Below are 27,967 nucleotides of genomic sequence, written 5' to 3'. Positions count from 1 at the left end.
CTTTAGCAGTGTGTGAAATACATATTAACTAGGATACAAACTGGCATTGTTGAGGACTTATTTTTTTGTTTTTCAATTCTTATTTTGTTCACTTAATATTTAACAGACAAATACAATACGTGACGTTACGTGACAACGTTACGTTACGTTAAGTGCAACGTTACGTAGCTAAAGATACAATCAACAATGAATTTAAATTGATTTGAATTGCATAGCAGCATTTAAGTTTAAAATAAATAATTCATTAATTATTAATATTATCGTAATTAGCGTAATTATGTTTAATATTTAATAATGGAGGCAATAGTTAGTTTTCTTTCTCTCTTGTCGCAAAAATGTACAACTATTTGATTTATTTGTTATCATGTAATTTTTGTAATTGGTTTAATTAAGCTCAGTTCTCAGTCGCAAAATCAAAGAGTACGACACAAAAATCTATTTGGCTGACATTCTCTTATAATAATTATCATTATAAATCGAATTTTGCAATTTTTCATATTCGTTATCCTTCTATGTTGTGTGTGTGTGGTAGTGTATTATTTTTTTTTTTAATTTGTGTTTTGCTTTATTTGAAACATGTGTTTTTGCATTGTGTTTGTGTTTTTTAATTGTAGTGTTCTTAACTTCTGATTTGTTGTCTGTTGCATTTGCAGTTAACAAATTGCATTTATTTATGAACTATTCTTTTTCACATGCTTTGCAGTTGTAGTTTCTTTCTTCAATCCTTTGTTTTGTGTTGTTATTTGATTTATTTGAATTATTGTTGCTGGCGCTAATAGTTATTGTATTTATTGAATATTGTTGTAATTCTTATGGTAGTTATTGGACTTGACCCATCGCTCTCTTTCTCTTTCTCATTCTCATTCTCATTCTCATTATCGTTTTCAGTTTCATGATCAGTTTCTGTTTCTTTCTCTTTCTCTTTGTCTGTCTCTGTCTCTTTCGACAGCTCTGACTTTTCGATCTTAGTCGCGACGGCGTTCTGATTTAAATCTGCTTTTTTCTCATTGTCTTTATCTTTGTCTGTGGCATCCTGCAAAAGAATAATGTAAGGATGTATCTTGTGTATGCCAAACAAACAATAAAATCTTTAAACATTTCACTTTTAATTTTTTTTGTAATCAATGGAATGCAAGAGCCAATAACATTAATGTTATCGATCAGCAACAATTTAGGCAAAAATCATTTACAGGATTTCGATAAAGTATCGATCAATCAAAAATTTGCACTGTTATTGACAAATGGACAGCTACGTTACAAATATTTTAATTCGTCAGAAATCGCTTAAAGGATATATTTACTTAAGAGTTGGAAACAGAGTTAACTAGCGATCAACAAACAACAATCAACGATCAAGGCGTCAGAGATGAACAAATTTATCACATTTATCGATAATCGGTTAAGACAAAATGGGTAAAAATAAAGGAAAAAGCGTAAAACGGAACTTCAAATGAAAGTGGACAGCCTAAAACAAATTGTGAATGAATGTGTCTTTGTGTTTATGTGAAGATCTGTGTGTATTGTGTTATCGGGAAAAAGACAGTTAGAGATGGGAACGCAAAGAATTCGTAGCGCAATATTGATCGATATTGGGTTGATGTTAATGAAATCTAGCAACACCGCTAAAGAGGATTAATAGATGTGCAGTGGCTAGCTTACCTTGGCCATCACCGAGGCGGCTTCTCGCTTTAGGTAACTCTCCCGCGCCGCCTCATAGAGCGCGACAAAACGATCGCGTTGCACTTTGAACTTGGCAAAGAGCTCATCGTCCTTGTTGCCCTTCAGCCGGTTCTCAATATCCAGTTTCTCCCCGTGGACGGCACGTATCTCATCGTTGACCCACGGCTTATCGATGGGATATTGATTAACCAGATCCTCCAATGTCTTGATACTGCTCTTCCCCCGCACCGCCTGCTTTACCAGCTGTGCATTCGGTTTGGTGATCTTCCTGCCATTCATATGCGCCATGTTGAACGGTGCACCCGGAATGCCACTCGGTGGCATGCCACGCAACGGACGCATGCCGCGTGGCCCGCCCATCATGTGTGGCCCCATCAAGGGCAGCGCCATGGGCGGATGATGATGATGGTGCGGATGATGTGGATGATTGGGCAGACCGCGACCATTGCGACGCATAAATGGTGGCGGCGGTGGTGGCGGTGGCCCACCCATGTGTGGCATGGGGCAGTGCATGGGCGGCATTGGTCCTTGGAATGGTGGCATCGGTGGAAATGGTGGCATTGGTCCATTACCACCGCCATTAACTGGTCCCGGGCCCCGTCGAGGACCGCCCATTGGTCCGCCGACGCCGCCGCCGCCCATCATATGGCGGGCGGAGCGTCCATTTGCTGGTCCCTGGGCGCGATTGCGATGCGGTGCATTGAACCGACTGCCATTGAGCGGTGTGTGGAAACGCTGCTGATGCGGATGCCAGCCGTTATCGCCGCCTTGCATCATCATAGGGGGCATTTGATGTGCAAACTGCGAATTGTGTCCCTGTTGCTGTTGTTGTTGCTGCAACTGTTGCTGTTTGTTGTTATTGTTGCCCTTCAGCTGTTTACCCTTCATCGCCTTCTTCTTGCCACCCGCAGCCAAAGTTGCGCCTCCCGCATTTCCTGCTGCGGTTGTCGGCGGCGGTGGAACTGGCTCCGGTGGCGGACCATTGAAGTCAACGTAGAGCGGATCACTGGGCATCTGGCAGGACGTGTACATCTGTGCCTGACCCTGCCCCTGTCCCTGTGCATGGCCCTGGCCCGGGCCGTGCGGACGGAAAGGCATACGATAAGGTGCAATAGCCGCACGAACGTTGGCACGCTGCTGCTGTTGTTGCTGCTGTCGCTGGCGCTGCATGCCACGGTTGTTACCTTGGAATTGCTGATTGCCGCCCTTCGATGCCATCTCAAATGCAATTGCGAGAGTTTTGTACTTTAAACACTACGCACCCGACCGACTGTCAGAAATGGATGGAAAAAAAAACACACACCACACACAAAATTCTATCACACGCTTTCAATGTTGTTGTGTTGCTAGCTGCTAGTTCTAGTCGTCAGCCAGTGTGCACACACGTTGTCACGCAATAATGTACTAAAATTGGACAACAACTTGCAAGTTTGAGCGCCGATTTTAAATAAGCTGGGCACTTGTTTTATTTTGCTGAATTAACGATATATGACAATGCAAATTATTAAATTGCTAATACATATGCGTAGTCAACAGCAGCACAGTTGCATAATTACATCAGTCAAATATTGCAAACAAAAATTATAACACAATAAATTGGTGATATGCACACACTGTTTTATGCGCAGAATCATATCAGCTGTTTTGCTTATCCATTGTCTATTGTACATCATTTTTATTGCACTATACACATGGAATGAATAGCATTAAATAGGAAATTTAACGGTATTTATGGCAAATTCGATACTAATATTTTTAAGGATCATTTGCAAATTGTATTAAAATTAATTGCTCACTTGCTGGTATGCACACACTGTTTTCTGCGCAGGCCCAAATCAGCTGTTTTGCTTGGCCACAGTAATGAGTGAGCGCTCGGTCGGTACGTGGGCGTTGCAAGTTGCAGTTACAGCTAGAACTGGAGAGTTTGCCACCCACCCAGAAAAAGCGAATAGAAAAGCAAAAGGAACATCTCGCCATCCACAACGACGGCTGCAAAGTCGCTCGCTCGCAGATAAACAGTGTAAACAACAACAAAACAAACATAGCAAATTATGTTTCCTCACTTGAAGAGTGACCGCGTCAATCTGCAACTGCTGCAGGAGTCCGCATGCCGCGAGCTGGTGCAACAGCTCGACGCCATACATGGCTCCAAAGTGATTGTGCTGGACGAGGCAATGATTGGGCCACTCGGTCTGGTGACCAAACCGAATCTCTTCAGGGAGCGCTCTATTGATTTGTTGCCCCTTAAGCCGGAGATGCGTTTCCCCAAGGAGCTAAGCAACATTGTGTACATTGTGCGGCCACAGGTGGCACTCATGGATCAGCTGGTTGCGCATGTGAAAACCAACAGTCAACATGGCCGGCAATTTCACATTCTCTTCGTGCCACGGCGCTCGTGTCTGTGCATCAAGCAGCTGGAGAACAAAGAGGTGATGGGCGCATTTGGACGGCTTGAGGAGTTGCCCTGGAACTTTCTGCCCCTCGATGCGGATGTGGTGAGCATGGAAATGCTGCATGCATATCGTGATGTCAGCATCGATGGCGACACCACTGCACTGTATCAGGCGGCCATTGGATTGGTGCAACTGCAGCGTCTCTACGGACGCATACCCAAGATCTATGGCAAGGGTGTGCAGGCGCAGCTGGTGTGGGATCATGCCAAGCAGCTGGCCATCGATGAGAAGTCACTGTACAACGGCGATAAGGGCGCCATCGATCAGCTCATTCTGTTGGATCGTGGCATCGATCTTCTGTCGCCGCTGGCCACCCAATTAACATACGAGGGACTGATTGATGAGTTCTATGGCATACGACAGAATCAACTGACGCTCCCCGCTGAGCATTTTCCCTCCTACAATGCAGTCAATTCGTCGTCCACAGCTGCGACTGCTGTCCGTGCTGCTGAGGAGTCGGAACGCTTGCTGTCGGACAGAGGACAGCGGAAGACGCTGATGCTGCACTCGGGCGAGGAGTTGTATGCGGAGTTGCGCAACAAGAACTTTAACGAGGTGCGCATGCTGCTCGTGCGCAAGGTGAAGGAAATCCAGGAGCAGATGAATTTGAATTCCCAGCAGCAATCGGTGCAGGAGATCAAGAGCTTTGTCGAGCGTATGCCACAGATGCTGGAACAGAAGCGTGCCACCTCGGATCACACAGCCATCGCGGGTCTGATCGATGAGCAACTGAAGAGCTATGCCTTCAACGATGACCTCGCCGCCGAGCAGGAGTTCATGGTGTGTGCGGACATCGACAAGTCGAGCTCGTACATTGAGGATCTCATTGCTCGCCACTCGGAGCTGCACAATGTGCTGCGCCTGATTTGTCTGCAGTGCGCCGCCGCCTCCGGTTTCAAGGAGCGTGTGCTCAACCATTACAAGCGCGAACTGGCCCACGTCTATGGGCTGGAGGTGCTGCTGACCATCAGTAATTTGGAGAAGGCGGGTCTGCTGCATGCCCAGACCGAATCGCGTGCTTACGCCGTGCTGCGCAAGGTGATTATCCAGGGATTATAGCATCCACAGTCCGTGTTTAGATTCGTGCAGTTGCCACTCTTATTAGACTTTTGTAGACTTCAGCTAAAACATTTCAACCTTTTTGCAGACACTTCACCTGACCGTGGACGACAGCGTCGAGGTGAATCCCAAGGACATCAGCTACGTGCACAGCTTCTATGCTCCGTTGACCGCTCGCCTCGTCGAGCACTCGCTGAAGCCGCTTGGCTGGCAGTCGCTCAAGAGCCAGATCAACAATCTGCCCGGCCCGACGTTCGAGGACTTCCGCGCCTCTAATTGGCATCGGGGGACGTCATGGAGGCGGCGGCACGCCCAGCGAGACATCGCTATTGCATGCGCGACGTGTGGTGCTCGTGCTCTTCGTGGGCGGCTGCACGTTTGCGGAGATTGCGGCGCTGCGATTCTTGGCGGCGCAGGAGGACAACAATGTGCAGTTTCTGATTGCGACAACGAAGATCATCAATAAGCGCACGTTCCTCGAGAGCGTGATGGGATCGTGAAGGCAGCGCCTCAGTCGCCTGGAGGCGCATCGCTTGTCCGTCAGCTGCGGCATGTCGCGGGGTCGCAACGCCTCCATCCCGTTGAAGCCATGACCAAAAATGTGCCAGCCAAAGCAGCCCAAACAGCGCAGTGCTGGCTACAAACCCAAGCCGATGACGACAGTAAAGCAACCGATGCCAGAGTAGACCACCACACATAGAAGATGTCTGCTCTAAATTATATATATATATATATACACACAAACATATATAAATAGATATATTCTGTGTGTATAAATGTTATTTTTCTATACACAACGCGAAGATTCGATAACGGCATATAATAATTCTTATTATTAATCAACTATTTATGTATATCCAGATTATAGATGATAACTCCTATATATCATATATGTCATACTATATATTTTATATGTGTACAGTTTGAATGGGGCTCTTGCAACTCGCGATTTGTAGATACAACCTCTCTAGATGTTATTACAGATACTACATAAATATAACCATGAAATCCCCCACACACAAATTACATCTAAAACATATATATACATATATATTTATATAATCTTTATACACTTGTAAAGTAAGAAAGACATCGAGAGAACGACAGAGAAAGATAGAGTGAATACTCCTTAGGGAATTGCTTGGCAAAAACATTCCGCGGTCAGCTTATTGCATACAACAAAGAATTAAAAACTACACAAACTGAAACACACTTAAGTATATCTTTGTATACTTTTTGAAGAATTGTATTGTTAAACCTATATGCTATATATATACACTATGCATAAGTTTATTGAGTTCAATAAATGTAAATTCAAAGTCCAGCTCAGACATAGAAACCCCAAGGTTTTCTTTGTGACGGATATAGAAGTGAGAAGAAAAAACTTATACATACATATGTAGACATTCTAGTTTATACTTGATAGAAAAACATCAATTATATGATATTTCATATAAATCCTATATAGATTAGATTCTTAATCCTTACCCATAGATGGCCAGTTTTGATTCCTCCAGCGATATGAATTAATAGATTGACGATTTCCTATGGCCCAGTATTCCTCCAGAGATATTTGATCTTCATCGATGTTATTAAAAATGCATGTGCGTAGTCATGTAATAATAATAATAATTATATAAAAAAAAAAACAATTTTATAAACATAAAAAATATTACATATGTATGTTCTGTTTTGTTTTCTGTTCCCCTCTTGCATTTTCCCATATTTATCCAACTGCTTCTTCCTTCCCATCGCGCTCTCGCTCCCACTCTCACTCATCAGCGAACTGTTGCTGTCTCTGTCTAACCCATGTTACAAGGAGGTTAATGTTCTTTGAATTAGTTAATTTCAGTGATTGTTTGTTGTTGTTTTTGTTGTTTCTGTTGCAGTTGTTGTTAATAAATCCATGTAAAAGTAACTAGAATAATACTAATACACATTCAAAATCATTATAATATTCTCATAATTATCATATTCTCATATATTATATCATATTAGTGCCACCCCAATGTCAGTTTTATTTTCTTTATGTTTGTTTCTTTTGTTTTTTTTTTTTCATACATATCTAAACCATTCGCTCACGTCTTTATCGATTGATAGATAAAATTATTCATTAATTGCTAACGGAAAAATTGTTTTCTTTTCTTTTTTTGTTTTTGTTTGTTTTGTTTTTTGCTTTTTATCATTTGTTATCATTTTTTGTTTACTAAAAATTTTATTGCTACAAATGTTAAATTTTATATCTTAAGATCCCGGGGATTGTGTGTGTGTGTATGTGTAAGTGTAAGTGTTGTGTGTGTTTATAATTATTTTGTATTTTTATTTTTTATTTGTATTATGTATACGACAACAAAGAAAAAGAACTTCTCACATAAACATAAATTGTAATTAATTAAACATTTATATGCATTTAATTCTCTATACAATTTTTATTGTTTTTGACTAAGCATTTTGCAATTTGCATTAATTAAGTCTACAGGCTTACTTTTAGTTATTTATCTTTTCTTTTATATTTCAGTTTTTTGTTTACTTAATTGGGTTTATTCCCTTCTTTTCTTTTTGTTTTTTTGTTATGTATAGCAAGTCTGAACGAACGAAACGTAACATAAAAAATAGAAAATTGCAAAATTTGAATTCAACAACATGCAAAAATGGCGCTAAGGAATTATCCTTTCTCTTTTCTCCTCCTCTTGTTGTCTCGTCGGAATGGAGGAGTTTCTTTCATTCTCTTTTTATACCCGCTTCCCATAGGGTAGAAGGGTATTATAACTTTGTGCCGACAGGAAATGTATGTAACAGGTAGAAGGAGGCATCTCCGACCCTATAAAGTATATATATTCTTGATCAGCGTCAACAGCCGAGACGATCTAGCCATGTCCGTCTGTGTGTCTGTCCGTATGAAGACCTAGATCTCAGACTCAATAAGAGATAGAGCTATATTTTTTTTCTCGACAGCATTTGTTATGTTTGCACGAAGATCAAGTTTGTTTCAAGTAGGCTCGACTGTAGCTTTCTAACTTGCTTGCTTTTTTTTTGCTTGTTGTAATATTTGTTTTGTATTAAATTCTGTTAAATGTGTTATGTGTGGTTTGTTGAATTGATTTCGTCTTTTAGTTTAATACAAAATTATTGCAGCGTCATTTTTGTGGTTGATCTTGTTGTTATTTTTAAAGATTAGAAAATAATTGTTGCATGTGGTGACGCTGAAAATCCCGACAAAAGCTTTTCCCGTTGAGAAATAAAAATACTCGCGTTTACATCACAATATATATATTTAAACGTGCGGGTTATTATCATATGGGTAATTCCATGGCGAAATTTGTCCCGTACGAGACTTTACAGTGCACTGCAGTGAAAATAACATAAACTGAAACAATGTTAAAAATAAGTGAATAAACATTCACTTTATTTCTTAAAGCTCTAGATAAGCACTATATTTAGAGCTAAGATTGATTTTAGGAACTTGATCTGTTTTCCGATAAAATATATAATTTCGTTAATTTTTTGGTTTTGAGTACGAATTGGTTAATTTTTGCAATTATCACAACAGAAAACAAAACAGAAAAAAAATTCAAAAACCATTCTTAGCTCTAATTAAAGTACTTATCTAGAGCTATAAAAATAAACTTTTCTCATTTTCAAAATTGTTTCAGTTTATTCCGTTTTGGAATTACCCATATAAAGAAAATCGCACAGGGGGGTAGATTAAGTGACCGCTGTTCAAGAAACGAAATTTGAGACTGACCTATCAAAATGTCGATAGCATTTCGCTGATCTAGTGCCGAGCCGCGCTCTGTGGTGGAGAGTTGTGGGAGAGAGAGAAGTTGAGAGCACTGGAACTTGAGTGCTTTCTTACGCTCTAACGCATTGTTGGTGAGCGAAAAGCATTGAGTGCTTTTCGGTCGGTGGAGCGGAGAGTGTGCCTCAACATTCTCCCCCCTTGCAATATTGGGATTGCAAGACCCCAGTGGGGAATTATGCGCCATAGAAAGTCCGCGTTGGCTAGGGAGGATACCCGGCAACACTATTTCCGGGTACACGTCAGCCCCGAAGACCGCAGAGACCGATGCCGAGCGGAACCAGTCCTTGTCAGCCAACACGAGGTTGCTGAAAAAACTGGGCTAGGACGGCGTGACAGTCCTGGTGGCCGTCGATGTCCGCAACTGTGGATCCGTCTTCAAGACGACCTCCTTGCTCATGGGTGACGTCTTGGAGCGCAACGTCGCCGTGCAAACTCCTTCAGCGCCCACGCGAGTGATTGAGAGGCCCATGGCCACTGCCATCGACTTGCTTATGGGGCTTACTGGACAGCACGGATCCAAGAGCACTCGTGCTTCGAAGGCCGTCTTCCCCGTGTCTAGCCAGACCGCCGCGGTGGGGAGAATGCTCACTCCCTTGCACTGAAGTAGTGCCGTCAACGTCATGGCAGGGCTAGACATGGGCCTGGTGTGTGGGGCAGTGGGCCTGTTGATCTGGGTCGAGATTGGTGGTCTTCCTCGGGAGGGTGCCGGTTGTCGCGTCGGCCCCTGGGTTGGCGCACCGTCCACCGCTGCGGCAAGTGCCCCCGGACTGCTGATGAGCCAAGCAGTTGGGACAGTACTTATTGACAAGTACTGCCTGGAGCCGCTTCTCTGGCGTCAGCTGGGCAAACCGCGGACACTTGCGCAGTGCGTGGACACCGCGGCACACCCTACAGCGGAACGAGTCTGTGCCGGAAGGCACATACCCGCCCCGCTGGAGGGTGACCTGGCGAGGCAGGGAAACCCCACGCGGAGTAACCGGTGGGCTCTGTCTCCATCGGGGCGATTTGTCTCGGCGGAGAGACGGCTGTTGGAGGCGAAATGGGGCGTGCTGGTGAGAAAAGCCTTCTCAAGCACACCTCATCGGAGAGGGATCAGGATGAGCTTCTGGAGGACGCCATGGTGAACTGTAATGGGATGAAAAGGAAGAACAAGAAAAGAGAAAAAAAAGAAAAAAGAAAGGAATAGAAAAAGAAGAAAACAATGGATTTAATGAATATGGCCCGGTCTAAGCCGGATGAGAAACCACAGGATAGTGGATGGCAGTAGAGAGAAGAGTGGAAGGAGGATCAGCTTTGCAACTGGTCGACGGAAAACACCACGACATGTCTTAATGTCCACCACGCGGACCCTTTCGTCTGCGCCCGGGCACACGACCAAGGCGCCATTCTTGTGGTGGGATATTCTCCTCTCTGATAATCACCATGTCACCGATTTAGAGGTCGCGTGAGGGTGACTGCCACTTATTCCGCTTATGCAACTCCTTCAAATACTCATTCTTCCATCGCACTCAGATATGCTGATGGAGAGCCTTGAGCCGTTGCTAGCGATTGCGGATGGACTCCACATCCTCTCTTGATTCTGGCTCCGCCATGGAGAGTAGCAGACCCCCGATCAGGAAAAGACCGGGACTGAGGGCCACCAAGTCGCTTACATCCTCTGACATGGGAGACAGAGGCCGCGAATTGAGGCACGCTTCAATCTTCGCCAGGAGGGTTGAGAGGTCCTCGTACGTATATTTTACGGAGGAAACCGTTTTGTAGAAATGCGTCTTGAAACTCTTGACGTCTGCTTCCCAGAGACCCCCATATGAGGGGCACCAGGTGGGTTGAAATGTCATGCAGGACCTTAATGGCTGTGTTTGGTGAGGACCAGATTGCGGGTGCTCTCCATAAGATCTTTGGACAAAATTAAGGAGGCTCCGACCGTTGTTGTCAGAGTAAATGTGAAGAGCGCACCCACGCCGTGCCACCAACCGGGAAAAAGCTTCCAAGAACTTCTCCGCTGTCAGATCCATGGTCGCTCAAGATGGATTGCTTTGGTGCTGAAGCACACAAAGACACATACATAACCCTTCGTAATCTCGAAGGGACCGGCGAAGTCTACTCCGGTGTTGGTAAATTATCACGAAAAGGTCGACCGAGCAATTGGAAGATCGCCCATCAGCTGCCACTGGAGCTTGCGGCGATGTATCACACAGGACTTGCATGCTCCAATTACTCTCTTCACCAAACTCCTTAGCTTGGGAATCCAGTACTTGGTTCGGACCAGCCGCATCACCAATTGGTTGCCTCCATGGAGGATGGCTTGATGCGTGAAGGAAACCAGGAGGCGCGAAAACACGCAATTGAACGGGAGTATTACGGGATGCCGTTCGTCGTACGATAAGGAGGTGGACGCTCTTACGCGTCCACAGGAACGCAGAACCCCTTGCTTGTCAAGGAACGGATTCAAGCTCAGAATATCACTTGACCCGTTTAAACGAAGCACACTCTTTCGTGTATACCCGATTCTGAGCCTGTACTACCAGCTTCTTCTGAGCTTCAGCAAGCTCTTGAGAGCTGAGCGTCTCTGGAAACGAGATTTTGGGATGGCGGCAACGCTGGGCAAACCTCCGCACATACGCAAACACCCTGAGCGCTCGATCGAACCTCACACAGGACTTGCGCTGCTTGGACCTTCACCGCTCGACCCTCCAATTCAGTATCGAGTCCGATGACTGGTGAAGGCCACTGCGCTGGTGAGTGCGTTAGCCACTCAGGCCCCTGCCACCAAAGGCGACTGGCCAATAGCTCTTGCGGCGAGACGCCGCGCGTCGCCAAATCGGCTGGATTATGTTCGGAACGAACAAGTTGCCAAGTGCCATTCACCGAGTGAATCTTAGCCACTCGGTTAGCCACGAAAGAGGTCCACTTGCATGGCTGCTTATCCAGCCACGCTAGAACTATTGTGGAATCTGTCCTCAGGTACGTCTCAGTCTCGGGTGTGGGAAGGTGTGGAAGGAGGGTGGCGGACAAATCTGCCAGCAGGAGAGCTTTCCTGCATGAAAATCTTGGCCCAAATGATCACGGGAGCAAGCCAACCTGCTGGGTCGAACGGCTTGGCGATCTGCGACATCGATTTCGAGGAAGTCTGCACTGAGCAAGTGTTCCTTAGGGATGCTCTTCAGCACATCTTTCGAGATCGAGGTCCACTTACGCAAGGGGAACCCAGCACTTTCGAGCGCTGTTCGAAGCTCAGGTGAAGGTGACTGTGTTGAGTTAAAAGTCGCACAACTTTTCGTCTCGCGTACGGAAGAGCAACCTTTGAAACCGGGTGTGTTTGGAGTCTACAAGGATTTGCCGATACATCTTGGTGATGTCGACATTGAAAACGAATTGGAAGAACCTCCAATTCAGGATTTGAATGGTTAGGTTAGATTGAAGGATCGGCCCAGTGTGAAGGATGTCGTTCAGACTCTTCCCGTTTGATGTCGGGCTGGAGGCGTTAAAAACAACGCGAAGCTTTGCGGTGCTTTATTGTTCCTTCAGAGAGTCGTTTCTCTTTAACGGCTCTCGTTTCTCAGGAACTGAGCGAGAGCGGTAGTTCTCGAGGGACCCAGGTCAATGTGACCAGGATCGCAAAATGGGAGCGTGACCATATAGCGACCAGTTGAGGTTCGCACGGTCGTGGCGTTGAAATTAGCCTCACAGACAAGGTCAGACTCTTTCGATGGGCTAGCCGGAAGGTCCTCCACCTCCCAATATTTGGAGAGGAGTTCCTCTAATGGCGGAGTTCGCTCAACACAGGGCCAGTCAGGATCCAACCGAAAATGGTCTCTTAGCCAAGGAGGGTCCCACAAACGTTAGGATGAGAGCCGCCGAGCAGAATGGACGGGAGGATATCAGCGCCTAGGAACACATCAATCTGCGAACTCTCAAAAAACTTGGGGTCTGCCAGCTGGATGCTTGGCAGATTATCGAGGATTGCTTGTGGGATGGTGCATGAGAGCAGATTCTCCGCTTACTGGGGAAGGACGTACGCCGACGCCTCAATGTGCAAATCTGGTCTGACAGGGGAGCCAATTAAGAATTGGCAATACTTCCGGGGCTGGGCTGTCACAGCTTGAGTCAGCCCAGAGACGTGGGCTTGCACGGATGTATATGACATCCTCAAGTGCTTGAACATTCTCTCAGAAAGGAAGATGGCCTCTGATCCGGAATCGATCAGAGGCCGAGCTGTATAGCGGACGCCGAGATGGCAGACGTGAATAACAGCTGTGCTCAGCAGAACACCTTGTGTGTTAACTGCCAGGAATGACTGGACGTTAGCTGACTGGGAAGGAGTGGACTGTATCGGAGATGGAGTGGGGGTTGTGACTGTCGGCGTCGGGTTCACTCGATGATGACGACCCTTGCATGTACAGCAGCTGTGCGCACTTGTGCACTCGGCCAAGATATGGCCTCGTGCGAATCAATTCGAACACAGCTTTTATTGCTTAATGTGATTGACCCTATCGTTGACACCCATCTGAAGAAAACGAGGGCACTAGCGAATCGGATAATTCTCCCGGGAACCCAATTTGCAGGACTGGGTTTTCGAAGTCACCCTACTCTCAAAAGAGGCGTGAGGCTCGTGAAACCGTCGGAGCGTTCGTGCTGGATGACACTTCCGCTATCGCTTATAGGGTACGATACCGCTCTAGAAGAAAAGCGTACATGTCAACCCACGTTAGAATGTCGCTCTTGTTTTGGATCGAGTGTTCCCAGAGAGAAAGGGTCAACTTGGGGAGCTTCGAAGAACACAAGAAAACCAGGATTCAATCCCAATTCTCTATGTTAATCTTCGAGTGCTCTAAGGCTGTCAGGCACCCTTGAATGGTGTTCTGCAGCTCCTGAATAGCTGAACCCGTTTGATCTCGAAACACTCAGTCAAGCTGGACCACGCCGACTGAAACCCATCTTTTGTCAAAGGAGACTTTGACACAATGGCATGGGCTTCACCGCTGATCTTGGAGTTGAGATTGAAAAGTTTCTGAACTTCCGACAGTCTCGGGTTCTGGATGTAAATAGTCGTGAATAAATCCCGGAAGGTCCATAGGTCGCTGGTTCAGATCCAGCTCGAAGGACCAGTGAATGCGGTTGCGCTGAAAATCCCGACATAAGCTTTTCCCGTTGAGAAATAAAACACTCGCGTTTTTATCACAATATATATATTTAAACTTGCGGGTTATTATCATACAAAGAAAATCGCACAGGGGGTAGATTAAGTGACCGCTGTTCAAGAAACGAAATTTGACACTGACCTAGCAAAATGCCGACGGCATTTCGCTGATCTAGTGCCGAGCGGCGCTCTGCGGTGGAGAGTTGTGGGAGAGAGAGAAGTTGAGAACACTAGAACTTGAGTGCTTTCTTACGCTCGAGCCCATTGTTGGTGAGCGAAAAGCATGTGCCACTCACCTACAATACGCTAGCCTCAACACTTGTGTTGCAATGATTAATATAAATTTCTTTAGAAGTCCTGCTGAATGCTGGTGCAAAAGCAGCATAGCTTTTTTTAGATTGAATATTATGCTAGTATTAATTCTTGTTATAGTTGCTTATCAGCTATTTGCTTGGGCACAGTAATGAGTGAGCGCTCGGTCGGTACGTGGACGTAGCAAGTTGCAGTTACAGCTAGAACTGGAGAGTTTGCCACCCACCCACAAAAAGCGAATAGAAAAGTAAAAGGAACATCAAACAGTGTAAACAACAACAAAACAAACATAGCAAATTATGTTTCCTCACTTGAAGAGTGACCGCGTCAATCTGCAACTGCTGCAGGAGTCCGCATGCCGCGAGCTGGTGCAACAGCTCGACGCCATCCATGGCTCCAAAGTGATTGTGCTGGACGAGGCAATGATTGGGCCACTCGGTCTGGTGACCAAACTGAATCTCTTTACAGAGCGCTCTATTGATTTGTTGCCCCTTAAGCCGGAGATGCGTTTCCCCAAGAAGCTAAGCAACATTGTGTACATTGTGCGGCCACAGGTGGCGCTCATGGATCAGCTGGTTGCGCATGTGAAAACCAACAGTCAACATGGCCGGCAATTTCACATTCTCTTCATGCCACGGCGCTCGTGTCTGTGCATCAAGCATCTGGAGAACAAAGAGGTGATGGGCGCATTTGGACGGCTTGAGGAGTTGCCCTGGAACTTTCTGCCCCTCGATGCGGATGTGGTGAGCATGGAAATGCTGCATGCATATCGTGATGTCAGCATCGATGGCGACACCACAGCGCTGTATCAGGCGGCCATTGGATTGGTGCAACTGCAGCGTCTCTACGGACGCATACCCAAGATCTATGGCAAGGGTGTGCAGGCGCAGCTGGTGTGGGATCATGCCAAGCAGCTGGCCATCGATGAGAAGTCACTGTACAACGGCGATAAGGGCGCCATCGATCAGCTCATTCTGTTGGATCGTGGCATCGATCTTCTGTCGCCGCTGGCCACCCAATTAACATACGAGGGACTGATTGATGAGTTCTATGGCATACGACAGAATCAACTGACGCTCCCCGCTGAGCATTTTCCCTCCTACAATGCAGTCAATTCGTCGTCCACAGCTGCGACTGCTGTCCGTGCTGCTGAGGAGTCGGAACGCTTGCTGTCGGACAGAGGACAGCGCAAGACGCTGATGCTGCACTCGGGCGAGGAGCTGTATGCGGAGTTGCGCAACAAGAACTTTAACGAGGTCCGCATGCTGCTCGTGCGCAAGGTGAAGGAAATCCGGGAGCAGTTGAATTCGAATTCCCAGCAGCAAAAGATAAATCTCAGCAGCTTTTACGATCGTTTGGAACAGTTGACAGAACAGAAGCGTGCCCCCTCGGATCACACAGCCATCGCGGGTCTGATCGATGAGCAACTGAAGAGCTATGCCTTCAACGATGACCTCGCCGCCGAGCAGGAGTTCATGGTGTGTGCGGACATCGACAAGCCGAGCTCGTACATTGAGGATCTCATTGCTCGCCACTCGGAGCTACACAATGTGCTGCGCCTGATTTGTCTGCAGTGTGCCGCCGCCTCCGGTTTCAAGGAGCGCGTGCTCAACCATTACAAGCGCGAACTGGCCCACGTCTATGGGCTGGAGGTGCTGCTGACCATCAGCAATTTAGAGAAGGCGGGTCTGCTGCATGCCCAGACCAAATTGCGTGCTTACGCCGTGCTGCGCAAGGTGATTATCCAGGGATTATAGCATCCACAGTCCGTGTTTAGATTCGTGCAGTTGCCACTCTTATTAGACTTTTGTAGACTTCAGCTAAAACATTTCAACCTTTTTGCAGACACTTCACCTGACCGTGGACGACAGCGTCGAGGTGAATCCCAAGGACATCAGCTACGTGCACAGCTTCTATGCTCCGTTGACCGCTCGCCTCGTCGAGCACTCGCTGAAGCCGCTTGGCTGGCAGTCGCTCAAGAGCCAGATCAACAATCTGCCCGGCCCGACGTTCGAGGACTTCCAAGTGCCTCTAATTGGCATCGGGGGACGTCATGGAGGCGGCGGCACGCCCAGCGAGACATCGCTATTGCATGCGCGACGTGTGGTGCTCGTGCTCTTCGTGGGCGGCTGCACGTTTGCGGAGATTGCGGCGCTGCGATTCTTGGCGGCGCAGGAGGACAACAATGTGCAGTTTCTGATTGCGACAACGAAGATCATCAATAAGCGCACGTTCCTCGAGAGCGTGATGGGATCGTGAAGGCAGCGCCTCAGTCGCCTGGAGGCGCATCGCTTGTCCGTCAGCTGCGGCATGTCGCGGGGTCGCAACGCCTCCATCCCGTTGAAGCCATGACCAAAAATGTGCCAGCCAAAGCAGCCCAAACAGCGCAGTGCTGGCTACAAACCCAAGCCGATGACGACAGTAAAGCAACCGATGCCAGAGTAGACCACCACACATAGAAGATGTCTGCTCTAAATTATATATATATATATATACACACAAACATATATAAATAGATATATTCTGTGTGTATAAATGTTATTTTTCTATACACAACGCGAAGATTCGATAACGGCATATAATAATTCTTATTATTAATCAACTATTTATGTATATCCAGATTATAGATGATAACTCCTAAATACCATATATGTCATACTATATATTTTATATGTGTACAGTTTGAATGGGGCTCTTGCAACTCGCGATTTGTAGATACAACCTCTCTAGATGTTATTACAGATACTACATAAATATAACCATGAAATCCCCCACACACAAATTACATCTAAAAACATATATATACATATATATTTATATAATCTTTATACACTTGTAAAGTAAGAAAGACATCGAGAGAACGACAGAGAAAGATAGAGTGAATACTCCTTAGGGAATTGCTTGGCAAAAACATTCCGCGGTCAGCTTATTGCATACAACAAAGAATTAAAAACTACACAAACTGAAACACACTTAAGTATATCTTTGTATACTTTTTGAAGAATTGTATTGTTAAACCTATATGCTATATATAAACACTATGCATAAGTTTATTGAGTTCAATAAATGTAAATTCAAAGTCCAGCTCAGACATAGAAACCCCAAGGTTTTCTTTGTGACGGATATAGAAGTGAGAAGAAAAAACTTATACATATGTAGACATTCACGTAGAAAAACATCAATTATATGATATTTCATATAAATCCTATATAGATTAGATTCTTAATCCTTACCCATAGATGACCAGTTTTGATTCCTCCAGCGATATGAATTAATAGATTGACGATTTCCTATGGCCCAGTATTCCTCCAGAGATATTTGATCTTCATCGATGTTATTAAAAATGCATGTGCGTAGTCATGTTTGCTTTCGTTTTTTTGTATGTTGTATTTTTTATTTTGTTTTATTTTATTGACGTGTGTATCAATTAAATTGTTATTCGTTTTGTCCACTTCAAAAATACAATTTATCAATAATAATAATAATAATTATATAAAAAAAAAAAAAAAACAATTTTATAAACATAAAAAATATTACATATGTATGTTCTGTTTTGTTTTCTGTTCCCCTCTTGCATTTTCCCATATTTATCCAACTGCTTCTTCCTTCTCATCGCGCTCTCGCTCCCACTCTCACTCATCAGCGAACTGTTGCTGTCTCTGTCTCTGTCTAACCCATGTTACAAGGAGGTTAATGTTCTTTGAATTTGTTAATTTCAGTGATTGTTGTTGTTTCTGTTGCAGTTGTTGTTAATAAATCCATGTAAAAGTAACTAGAATAATACTAATACACATTCAAAATCATAATAATATTCTCATAATTATCATATTCTCATATATTATATCATATTAGTGCCACCCCAATGTCAGTTTTATTTTCTTTATGTTTGTTTCTTTTGTTTTTTTTTCTTTCTCATACATATCTAAACCATTCGCTCACGTCTTTATCGATTGATAGATAAAATTATTCATTAATTGCTAACGGAAAAATTGTTTTCTTTTCTTTTTTTGTTTGTTTTGTTTTTCGCTTTTTATCATTTGTTATCATTTTTTGTTTACTAAAAATTTTATTGCTACAAATGTTAAATTTTATATCTTAAGATCCGGGGGATTGTGTGTGTGTATGTGTAAGTGTAAGTGTAAGTGTTGTGTGTGTGTATAATTATTTTGTATTTTTATTTTTTATTTGTATTATGTATACGACAACAAAAAAAAAAGAACTTCTCACATAAACATAAATTGTAATTAATTAAACATTTATATGCATTTAATTCTCTATACAATTTTTATTGTTTTTGACTAAGCATTTTGCAATTTGCATTAATTAAGTCTATAATAGGCTTACTTTTAGTTATTTATCTTTTCTTTTATTTCTCAGTTTTTTGTTTACTTAATTGTGTTTTTTTTCTTTTTTTTTTTTTTGTTATGTATAGCAAGTCTGAACGAACGAAAACGTAACATAAAAAATTGAAAATTGCAAAATTTGAATTCAACAACATGCAAAAATGGCGCTAAGCAATTATCCTTTATCCTTCCCCTTTTCTCCTCCTCTTGTTGCCTCGTCGGAATGGAGGAGTTTCTTTCATTCTCTTTTTTTATTTATTTTATCATTTTCTTCGCTGCGATTACAGTCGGGTCGATCCTTTAGGGAATACACGAATTCGTGTATATCCTGCTGCTCCCGTTGGAGATTTTCATGCCTTCTCTTTTCGTGCTTGTTATATTTGTTGTTGTTGTTGTTAGGAATTGCGAGCAACAAAAGATAAAAACAACACACATTTCAAACATTTTTGCAATTCGCGATAATAACAAAGAAATTAATTTAATTGTTATGGTAATATCAAAATTTCTAAATAAAAACTTAAACATTTTCTTATCATTTTTGTGTGTTTGTCTCTCGATAATTTTGTTGCTGCCTGTATGTTTGTTGTTGTTATATTATTGCGATTTGTTTTGTTTTTCGTTTATGTATGACAATAAAGGCTTACATTTAAATGATGTATTCATCTTTTTTGTTTTGTTTGTTGTAATATTTGTTTTGTATTAAATTGTGTTAAATTTGTTATGTGTGGTTGGTTGAATTGATTTCGTCTTTTAGTTCAATACAAAATTATTGCAGCGTCATTGTTGTGGTTGATCTTGTTGTTATTTTTAACGATTAGAAAATACTTGTGTTGCAATGATTTATATAAATTTCTTTTGTTGTCCTGCTGAATGCTGCTGCAAAAGTCGCATAGCTTTTTTAGATTGAATATGATGTCATTATGTATGTATTATTTAGTATTATTATTGCTATTATTAATTCTTGTTATAGTTGCTTATGTCGGGCTTTATTTGTTGTTGATGTTGTTGTTGTTGTTGCTGTTGCAGTTGCATTTGTTGTTGTTGATGTAGTGTTTGCTTTAAAATTTCCATTAAAATTATAATAGTTCATATTACTATATGGTTGCGGTTGCTGTTGTTGTTGTCTATGCTATAGCGAACCAGCCGGAAAACTTGTTGAACTATTGCTATGGGCTAAACTAATCATGGAACCAGACAGACTACCCTCCTCATCCGGATAGGTCTCGCGTGATACCTCAGTTAGTGATAAAGTGCTGTGGAATGAATATGAAACAGTTATTATTAATTGACAAATTACAGTGTATAATATATATTGAAACTAACCTGAAACCTAAGGCTATTGATTCATTATCAAAAGCTTCCAATTCTTTCGAATGCTTCTCGTGTTTCATACGCAATCGCTCGGCACGTTCCAGATTGAATTGCTGCAGTTCGCCATCCATCTAATGGAGGCAGATACGATAGATATTAATATGGAATGAAATGGTATATCAATGATTCAGATGTCTGTCTACCTTATTCTCCAAGAGGCCACGCCGCACGCTAACACGATTCTCGAGCTCGCGACGCTCACGATCGCGCTGCTCCTGCGCCTGCTTCTTGTTCTTGTTCTGATAGGCTGTGAGCATATCCAGTTCGTATTCCAATTGCTCATTGGTACGTTGGCACTCGATCACTTGACTCTCGTCCAGTTTATAACTTTGACTTTGGAGCATGTCGGAAATGCTTTGTTCATACTGTGAAGAAAAACGATACACAGATTAGTTTAATTTTATATGACAAGTTAATAAGTAGACGGGCAGACGCACCTGTTCACCCAGCAGCGTGAGCTTGCGATGCTTCTCCTCCTTAAGCTGCTTGATAACCTCCTTCTGCTGTTCTTTGGGTGTCGTTTGCAGCACTTGCGCCTTGTAGCGTTTATATTGTTTCGTTTGCGTTTTGCACGTCTCGCGAAACTGTTTACGTATCTGCAGCTCCTTTTGCTGCAAAGCACAAGCAATAATTTATGTATTAGCATAGTTATTTGTGATCCGAACTCTATCTTTGTATCGTTACCTTAAGGCTCTTGGGCTGTTGTCTTAGCTCGAGCGCATGCTTGCGCACCAGCTCCTTCTTGATGCGATCCATATAGTCTTTTTGATTGTGCAACTCCGTGTCGTGTTGCTTGTTTATCTGCGAAATACACATCGAATTAGTTATGAGAGAATTATAGGGATAATAAGAATGCGCACCTGTTCCTCGCGCAACTGATGCACGCTCTTCTGTTGGCGATACTCCAGCTCCTGTGTCTTTTCGTGGTGTTTCAACAGCATGCCATGCGCCTGTTCCAGCTGATGTTGTTTCTTGCTCAGCTCCTGCAAAAAAGCATATAATGAGTGCAATGGTTGTATTAAGATAGCTAAATCGTCACTTACATCGCGCAAAAGCTGATTCTCCAGATCGTGCAACAGAATCATGCGTCTTCGCTTGAATTTGCGCATCTCGAGCTCAATGTATTGCTTTTGGGCCTGCAGCATGCGTTGCTCCTCCTGTGCCTCGTGCTGCTTTAGATTATCCTTTTGCGATTGCAAGGTTAAATCACGCTGTCGCTTTGGCGTCGACTCGTCCATCGAGAGTTCACGTTTCCAGCGCTCCTTGTTCGCTTTGTATTCCTTTTTGCGATTCAAATCGTACGCCTTGCGATCTCCCTCCTGCTTCAACGTAATCTCTTTATGTAGTTTCTTCTCGGCCGTTGTCGTCTGCTTCGAGCGTCGCTCCAAGTCCTGCTGATGCTTGGCCTGTCACATGATACCAACATGATAAAGGATTAATTATAGTATACAAAAACAGTTTTTCTTCAAAACTTACCCCGAGACGATCCAGTTCTCTGGTGAAATTATGCAATAGATTATCATACTCCTTGTCCAGCGCCGATTTGTGCGTTTCCATCTCCACCTTGCACTTCTCCTCGAGCTTCAGGAGCGTCGCCTGATGCTCACGTCGCATCCGCTTGTATCCCGACATTTGTTCGTGCATCTCCTCCTGCATTTCAAAGCCATTTGTACAGTTCAAACATAAGCAAGTTAACAAAGTGTGTGTGGTGCATTAACATTAATAGTAAACAACATTCAACATAAACATTTAACTTACAAAACTTTCGTTAAGCGCCCAATCGGCCTTAACCTCCAAACTGGAGCAAAGGCAACGAGCAAAGAAATGCATATTTTAGATTAGACTATACTATCAAGAATGTTTCCGGTTTGTAATATTTTTGCTTAAAACAATAATAATAACTAGGAAACAAGGAACATAGTGATAACAACAATGAAACACTAAACACTAAACCAACAAATAAAACTTGAACAATTTTCGCATAGCGCAAAATACAAAATGCGACACGACAAATGGCGGACAGATGTCAAAGCTCAAAGTGAAGCTCAAGCTCAAGCTGCGTGTGTGTATGTGTGCGTGTGCAAGCGCAGTGCAAAAGGAAAAGAGAGTGAGTAGTGTGCGTGGATGGGAGTTAAAGAGAACGACACAACGGTGCATCGAGTGCGAAAGAGGGGGCGTATTTCTGTGTGTCTGTGTGTGCTCTGCTGTTTGGGTGAAAGTGTGCATGTGTGAGTGCAAGTGGGTTTAAGTGCTTGGATGTGTGGTGCGTGTGATGCACTCACTTCATTTGCAAACAATTCAACAATTTGTGTTTTTGTTTTTTAATTTGTTTACTTAAATTTATTTATTTCGCATTTTATTGTCATGGACTCGTCACACACACACACACACGCATGTGCATGCACATTAATACTATTAATTTCTATTGTATTTTCTGCAATTGTCTTTTCTTTTTATCTTGATTGGTTTTTAGGAAATCACACAGGGGAAATGGTTTAGTTTGTGTTGATGTTGGCTTTGGCTTTGGCTGTGGATTTGCTTTGTGTGCTTCTTGTGGAAGAAGTCGCCACCGTCATCATGGTCATCAAGATCAGCAGCAGCTTCCGGCTCGCTGAAGAAGCAACAGCAGCAGTAACAACAACAGCAATAAGAGCTACAGCCCCCGTTCCCCTTTCCACTCCCGCTCGCGTCGCTGCCGCCACCACACAGCAGATGTGAACAGAAGTTATAGCGCGCCTATATTTGTTATGCGGGATATACAATAAAAACAACAACAAAGAGAGAGAGAATTGCATGTAGTAGTAGAGAGACAGAGAGCAATAGTTAGAACGAGGAACGTGTACGAAACGAACGAACGAGCGAGCGAGCGAGAGCAACGATCAAGGAAAGCAAAAAAAACGGGCAACAGGGAATGGTTGGTGGGTGGTATGACGAGGGGGGAGCTGCTGGAAAGGACATGAGTACACACAGAGCATTCACGAAAGAGTGACGATGACAGCGATGAAAGAGCGAGAGTTGATTATCGATAGATTTTGATTTCGAGCGATCTTTAACAGCGATATCGATGCATCAATGTTGTGTGAATGCAAAGCAGCCCTTAACTAAATACTAAACTACAGCTTAAATACGAAATTCTAAAATATACTAAAACAGACACACGCAATGAATTTTTGTAGTTGTTGTTGTTCTTGTAACTACTACAGTGGGCACAACAGACAACATTTTTGAGTGCACCACACTGCATGTTTAAAAAAATACGAAAAATATTTAAACGCACCTGCATGTGCTCCTTCTGCTGCTTGGTCACAATGCTGGTGGTCCGTATGGTGGCAAAATTGTTGGGTCCATGATCGTTGACCGCATTGGAGATGGCCGCCTGCGAGGATGCCGATGTGGCCGCATACACCGCCGCCTGTGCGGCTGGCGTTGATAGATAGCGCGGTCCCAATCCCGGCAAGCGATGATCTCCGCCTGCCGGCGAACCGCCGCTGCTGCTACCGCCTCCCACGGTGCCATGGCCGAGGGCGACGCCCAAATGGGGCGGCATCACGGACATGGAGGACGGCGCTGGAGCTGGCGCCGGCACCACAGATGCCGAATTCGTAGGCGTCACATTGTTGTTCATGCTGTGCATGATGTTGGGCAACGGCGGCAGATTGCGATGTCGCGACGAGTTGCGCGAAACGGCGCCGCCGCCTCCTCCACCGGCCACAACAGACTGCGACTGCTGCTGGGCATTGGACCAGTTGCCCAGATGCTGATGCTGTTGCTGCTGCAGCTCGCGCTGATGATGCATGGCGGCGGCCACAGCGGCAGCCTGATGGTGATGCGCTCCGATATGGTGGTGATTTTGCGCTGCAGCCGGTATGGAATTCGACGAGGAGCTCTGTGGAGACGCAACCAAGTTCTTTTGATTAGCTTTCAATATTCAGTTTGTAAATAAAAGCAAGCTATACAATGAATGTTAACTGGCCAAATGATCTACTTCAACATTGCAGCAATTTAAACGTGCAGATAGATCGGATCTCTCTCTATACATGCCCTGTCCATCCTCACCTGACTACTGGCCGCCGATACACCCACGGAGTGTATGGAGTGTTCGGAAGTAATACTATTGCTCTTGCTGCTGTCGCCTCCGGCATGGTCGTCCTGCTGATCATCGGTGTCGCCGACAGCGCTCTCCGTTTCGCATGTGTCCACCATGAGTATCTTCTTCATTTTGCGATAGTTGAGGTTGTCCAGCTCACGCACCGCCGATTTGGTGCGTGCAATCAGCTCGAGCAGCACCGTCTCCGATCGCGGACGCGTCACATACGCATGCTGCAACAGTTTGGCCGATGAGGGTCGCTCCGCTGGCGTCTTCTTTAGGCAGAGGTCCACAAAATTGTAGAACGTATCCGACCAGTCGTTTTTCTGCACAATTTCAATTGGGATTCGATTAGAATACAACTGTCATAAAGTGATAAATGTTTGATAATTACGGGCAACGTGGGCGATTCGTTCTGGGCAATGTGATAAAGTGCGGACATGGCATTCATATTGAAGTATGGAGGCTTGCGTTCGGCCAACTCAATGCACGTAATGCCCAGCGACCAGACATCCACTTTGCCATCGTATTGACCCTCATCCATGGCCAGTATCACCTCTGGCGCCATCCAATATGGTGTGCCGACGAAACTATTTGCTGGGCATTTGATGGCTGCACTACCAAAATCCGCCAGTTTCACGACACCGTTGTCCGTCAACAATATGTTGCCCGCTTTGATGTCGCGATGAATGCGCCCAAGGGAGTGCAGATAACTCAATCCACTGAGCACGCCCAGGCAAATGGCAGCGATCTCATCCTCGTGCAATGGCTTCTTGTGTACCTCAATGATGTCGGAGGCGGAACCCACACAGTATTCCATCACCAGCCAGGCTGTAGATTCTCGGAGATAGCAACCCTTGTATTCAATCGTATTCGGATGATTCAATTGACGCAAGAACCTGGCCAAGCAAAACCAAAGTAAGTTAATTGTAATTCAATGAAATGATCTCATGTTTATCTTACCGTATCTCCTTGAGGATGTCCTGCCATTTCTCTTGGCTCTGCTTGCCGGTGTAGGACATCTTCTTGATGGCCACAATCTCCTTGTTGAGATTGCAGCGAGCATAGTAGACGGCCCCAAAGGAGCCATGGCCAATTTCACGCAAATCCTCAAAGATTTTCTCCGGATCATGTTTGTTGAATAGATCGGCTATTTCCGGATCTTTGAGACTACCAGGACGTGCCGATGGCATCTCTGTTATTCATGTTATGCCTCCCTTACCACCAGCACTCTCTTGTTCTCCTGCTCGCTTTAATTCTTGTCTTGTTCTTTAGTTGTAAATACAACGCGTTTGTTTGGCTTTGTTGTTCGTCTTCTTCTGATGATTCCTCTTGTTCAATGTTTCCCTATCCTGCAAAACGAAAGTATTTGAAAGCTGTGAGTTAGCGAGTGCATTGGCCAGTGTGTACACACTTGCTATGATTTTTGTAGTGATAAAAGGAGTTTACACTTTATTTTTTGGTATGCCGCCTTCGGATCTATCAAATGATTCACACACACACACACACACATACACACATGCATAGTCGGTATCTCATTCAGTATTCGACACGAGCAGCCGCTTATCACAAAATATGTGTGTTATTTTTATTGTTCTTTTGTGTGTGCGAGTGTATGTTTTTGCTTCGCTCTTTTGGCACTATTTTCACCAAATCCGCGAGAGAGATCCAAAATAACGGTGCATCATCCAGCTACGCATATTTGAATGCCAAAGAGAGTCGTCGCATGACTCCACACACTCACACACACACACAAATCTGTGGGCAATCTTCTTATTCATGTGTCGCGAGCTTCAAATTCAGAGTTCGAGCTTTAGCTTTTGTTTTGTCCACCAGAGACAGACGAGCGATCAACACACGTGCATATTTATGACTCTCTCCCCCTTATATTTATGTTGTCGTGTTTGTATGTATTGCATAGTTTATGCATGTTTCTCTATGTACACTTATGTATGTATGTGTGCCTGCGTAATTCATAATGGGCATGAAATTATTAGCGGCTACCGCATGCAGACGAAAAAAAAAAACAACAGAACTAGCAGAAAAAAAAAGGGTTGCAGCACTTGGCATTTTTTTCCATTGTGCGCCGTCTTTTTGTCACTGTTGAATGATTGTTGAATGAACTTTTTAGGTTAACACAAATTGGCAAACCGTTGTGCTAATTGTTAAAACTATGTATTTGATTTGTTTGGAATTCTGATTTTTTTTTTGTTTAAAAGCAAAACGGTAACACGCCTATTTTTCATACACACACACACATACAGAGGCAGCCATGTCTCGTTCTCGCTCACAGTCGCATATAAATAAGAGTGTATGCATGTGTGTAAGTGTGAACATATGTGTGTGTGTGCATGTACGTTCGGTGTCGGTTGTTGTTTTGCATTCGCCCCGTCTTTTTGTCTCTTTACTCCTCAGCCGCTGCCGCAGTCTACGTCGCAGCGCCGCCGCGACGACAGCAGCAGCCCATTCAATTGAGTTTTGTGTAACGTTGCTTTTTCATTTAATTTGACGGCTTTTTGTCTTATTATGCTCGCCTCTTAATTTTCCATTAATTAATTAGATTTCATTTATGTTTATTTGCTGCGATATATTCTTTGCTTTTTGTTTTGTAGTATGTGCTATTTCTTTTCGTTTTTCTCGTTTCTTTTTTTTTTTTGGGTGCGGACAAACACATACAAAACGGCGAATCGCACGACGACGACGACGCTGCTGCTAGTGCGACATCGTCGTCATCGACGGCAGCGAAGTCAACGTCGACGTTGTCGTCGCTGTTAGCAGCGGGTCGCTGTTTTTGTTGCTGTTTGACGGCTTGCAATTTTTGTGGCCCTTAGAAATGCGAATTGATTTTGCCGTTTGTTGTTTTATTTGTATGTGTGTGTGTTTTTTTTTTATGTAATATGGGTCACTTGAGTCTTAAGGCAAATTTGTACAATTATAAAATTGTTTTGCTTGCACATTGCACACACACACACACAACAGAAGTTATATGTAGACAACTATGGTGCGTGCTCTTTCTCGCTGAGCGGCTGCGGCGCACTCATCTACTCACACCCGCACACAAAAATACGCACACAGACACAGACTCAGGCACGGAACAAACACACACGCACGCACGCATACATTTAGACATTCGCCTGCCTGCGCCAGCAACAAAATGCATGTGGAAAATGTGATAAAACGATGGAAAATTATGTTTTCCTTACATTTATGCCGCTTACTTTTGCAATTAAACACTTTTCGCTAATTTATCAACACGGCTGCGGCATTTTTCATCTGCATGCGTCGTTTTTCTTTCACGTCAGATCGGCCTCTGCTTTCTGCTGCTGCTCTGCCTCTGCCTGCTTGCTGCTGCTGCTGGGTATTGTTTGCTTTGCTATGTATCGCCTTGCACTGCACACGCGTTGCGTTTTACATATTTACACTGGCAATGCATACCGTTTAAAGTTACAGCGAAATATGATCAATTATATTCACTTTGCTCATTGCATTTCGTTTTCCCAATTTTCCTTCAATTAATTTGTATGAGTTACGTATATATGTATAAGTATATATGTATTGCGAGTCAAGTGTTGTGCAATTTCATTTTGCACACTTTTTTCATTTTTTGCAACAAGTTGGCAGTCCGAAATACTGAAAATACCAAATTTGTTCAAATGCTTTAAAATGTTGTTTATCAGTACTGTGAGCATTAACAGCTGTTACCTTCCATAGTTTGCCTTC

The 27,967-nt window shown here is 44.0% G+C and overlaps 4 protein-coding genes across 7 annotated transcripts; 2 read left to right on the top strand and 2 right to left on the bottom strand.

Moving 5' to 3' along the window:
* Window positions 1-57: 57 nt before the first annotated feature.
* Window positions 58-3,046, bottom strand: LOC133848195 (DNA-binding protein K10). Its single transcript, XM_062283647.1, has 2 exons — window positions 1,660-3,046; window positions 58-1,033 (listed from the first exon to the last, which is right to left on the bottom strand). Exons 1-2 carry the CDS (start codon window positions 2,896-2,898, stop codon window positions 773-775), a joined length of 1,500 nt encoding a protein of 499 aa, XP_062139631.1. The 5' UTR covers window positions 2,899-3,046; the 3' UTR covers window positions 58-772.
* Window positions 3,047-3,500: 454 nt separating this feature from the next.
* Window positions 3,501-6,204, top strand: LOC133848190 (vacuolar protein sorting-associated protein 33A-like). Its single transcript, XM_062283643.1, is given in 3 exon segments — window positions 3,501-5,171; window positions 5,281-5,462; window positions 5,464-6,204. Coding segments are annotated over 3 exon segments (1,944 nt in total). The 5' UTR covers window positions 3,501-3,731; the 3' UTR covers window positions 5,786-6,204.
* Window positions 6,205-14,712: 8,508 nt separating this feature from the next.
* On the top strand, window positions 14,713-17,217 carry LOC133848193 (vacuolar protein sorting-associated protein 33A-like). The gene is made up of 2 exons (XM_062283645.1): window positions 14,713-16,182; window positions 16,292-17,217. Exons 1-2 carry the CDS (start codon window positions 14,746-14,748, stop codon window positions 16,703-16,705), a joined length of 1,851 nt encoding a protein of 616 aa, XP_062139629.1. The 5' UTR covers window positions 14,713-14,745; the 3' UTR covers window positions 16,706-17,217.
* Window positions 17,218-18,257: 1,040 nt separating this feature from the next.
* Window positions 18,258-27,796, bottom strand: LOC133848185 (serine/threonine-protein kinase Tao). 4 transcript variants are annotated; one of them, XM_062283634.1, is made up of 13 exons: window positions 27,451-27,782; window positions 25,211-25,599; window positions 24,642-25,146; window positions 24,217-24,573; window positions 23,438-24,046; window positions 21,637-21,810; window positions 21,204-21,566; window positions 21,021-21,143; window positions 20,845-20,961; window positions 20,598-20,771; window positions 20,304-20,525; window positions 20,113-20,231; window positions 18,258-20,042 (listed from the first exon to the last, which is right to left on the bottom strand). In XM_062283634.1, exons 2-13 carry the CDS (start codon window positions 25,438-25,440, stop codon window positions 19,919-19,921), a joined length of 3,117 nt encoding a protein of 1,038 aa, XP_062139618.1. In that variant the 5' UTR covers window positions 25,441-25,599; window positions 27,451-27,782; the 3' UTR covers window positions 18,258-19,918. The 4 variants fall into 4 exon arrangements, with proteins under 4 accessions (XP_062139618.1, XP_062139617.1, XP_062139620.1 ...); XM_062283633.1 differs by having other exon boundaries at window positions 27,466-27,782; XM_062283636.1 differs by lacking the exons at window positions 23,438-24,046; window positions 24,217-24,573; window positions 24,642-25,146; window positions 25,211-25,599; window positions 27,451-27,782 and adding an exon at window positions 21,919-22,134 and having other exon boundaries at window positions 18,702-20,042.
* Between the last annotated feature and the right edge of the window lie 171 nt (window positions 27,797-27,967).

The sequence above is a fragment of the Drosophila sulfurigaster genome, chromosome X, assembly GCF_023558435.1.
Source record: "Drosophila sulfurigaster albostrigata strain 15112-1811.04 chromosome X, ASM2355843v2, whole genome shotgun sequence".
Lineage (NCBI taxonomy): Eukaryota > Metazoa > Arthropoda > Insecta > Diptera > Drosophilidae > Drosophila > Drosophila sulfurigaster.
The sequence above is the reverse complement of the archived record's forward strand: the minus strand, read 5'-3'. Positions and strand labels throughout refer to the sequence as shown.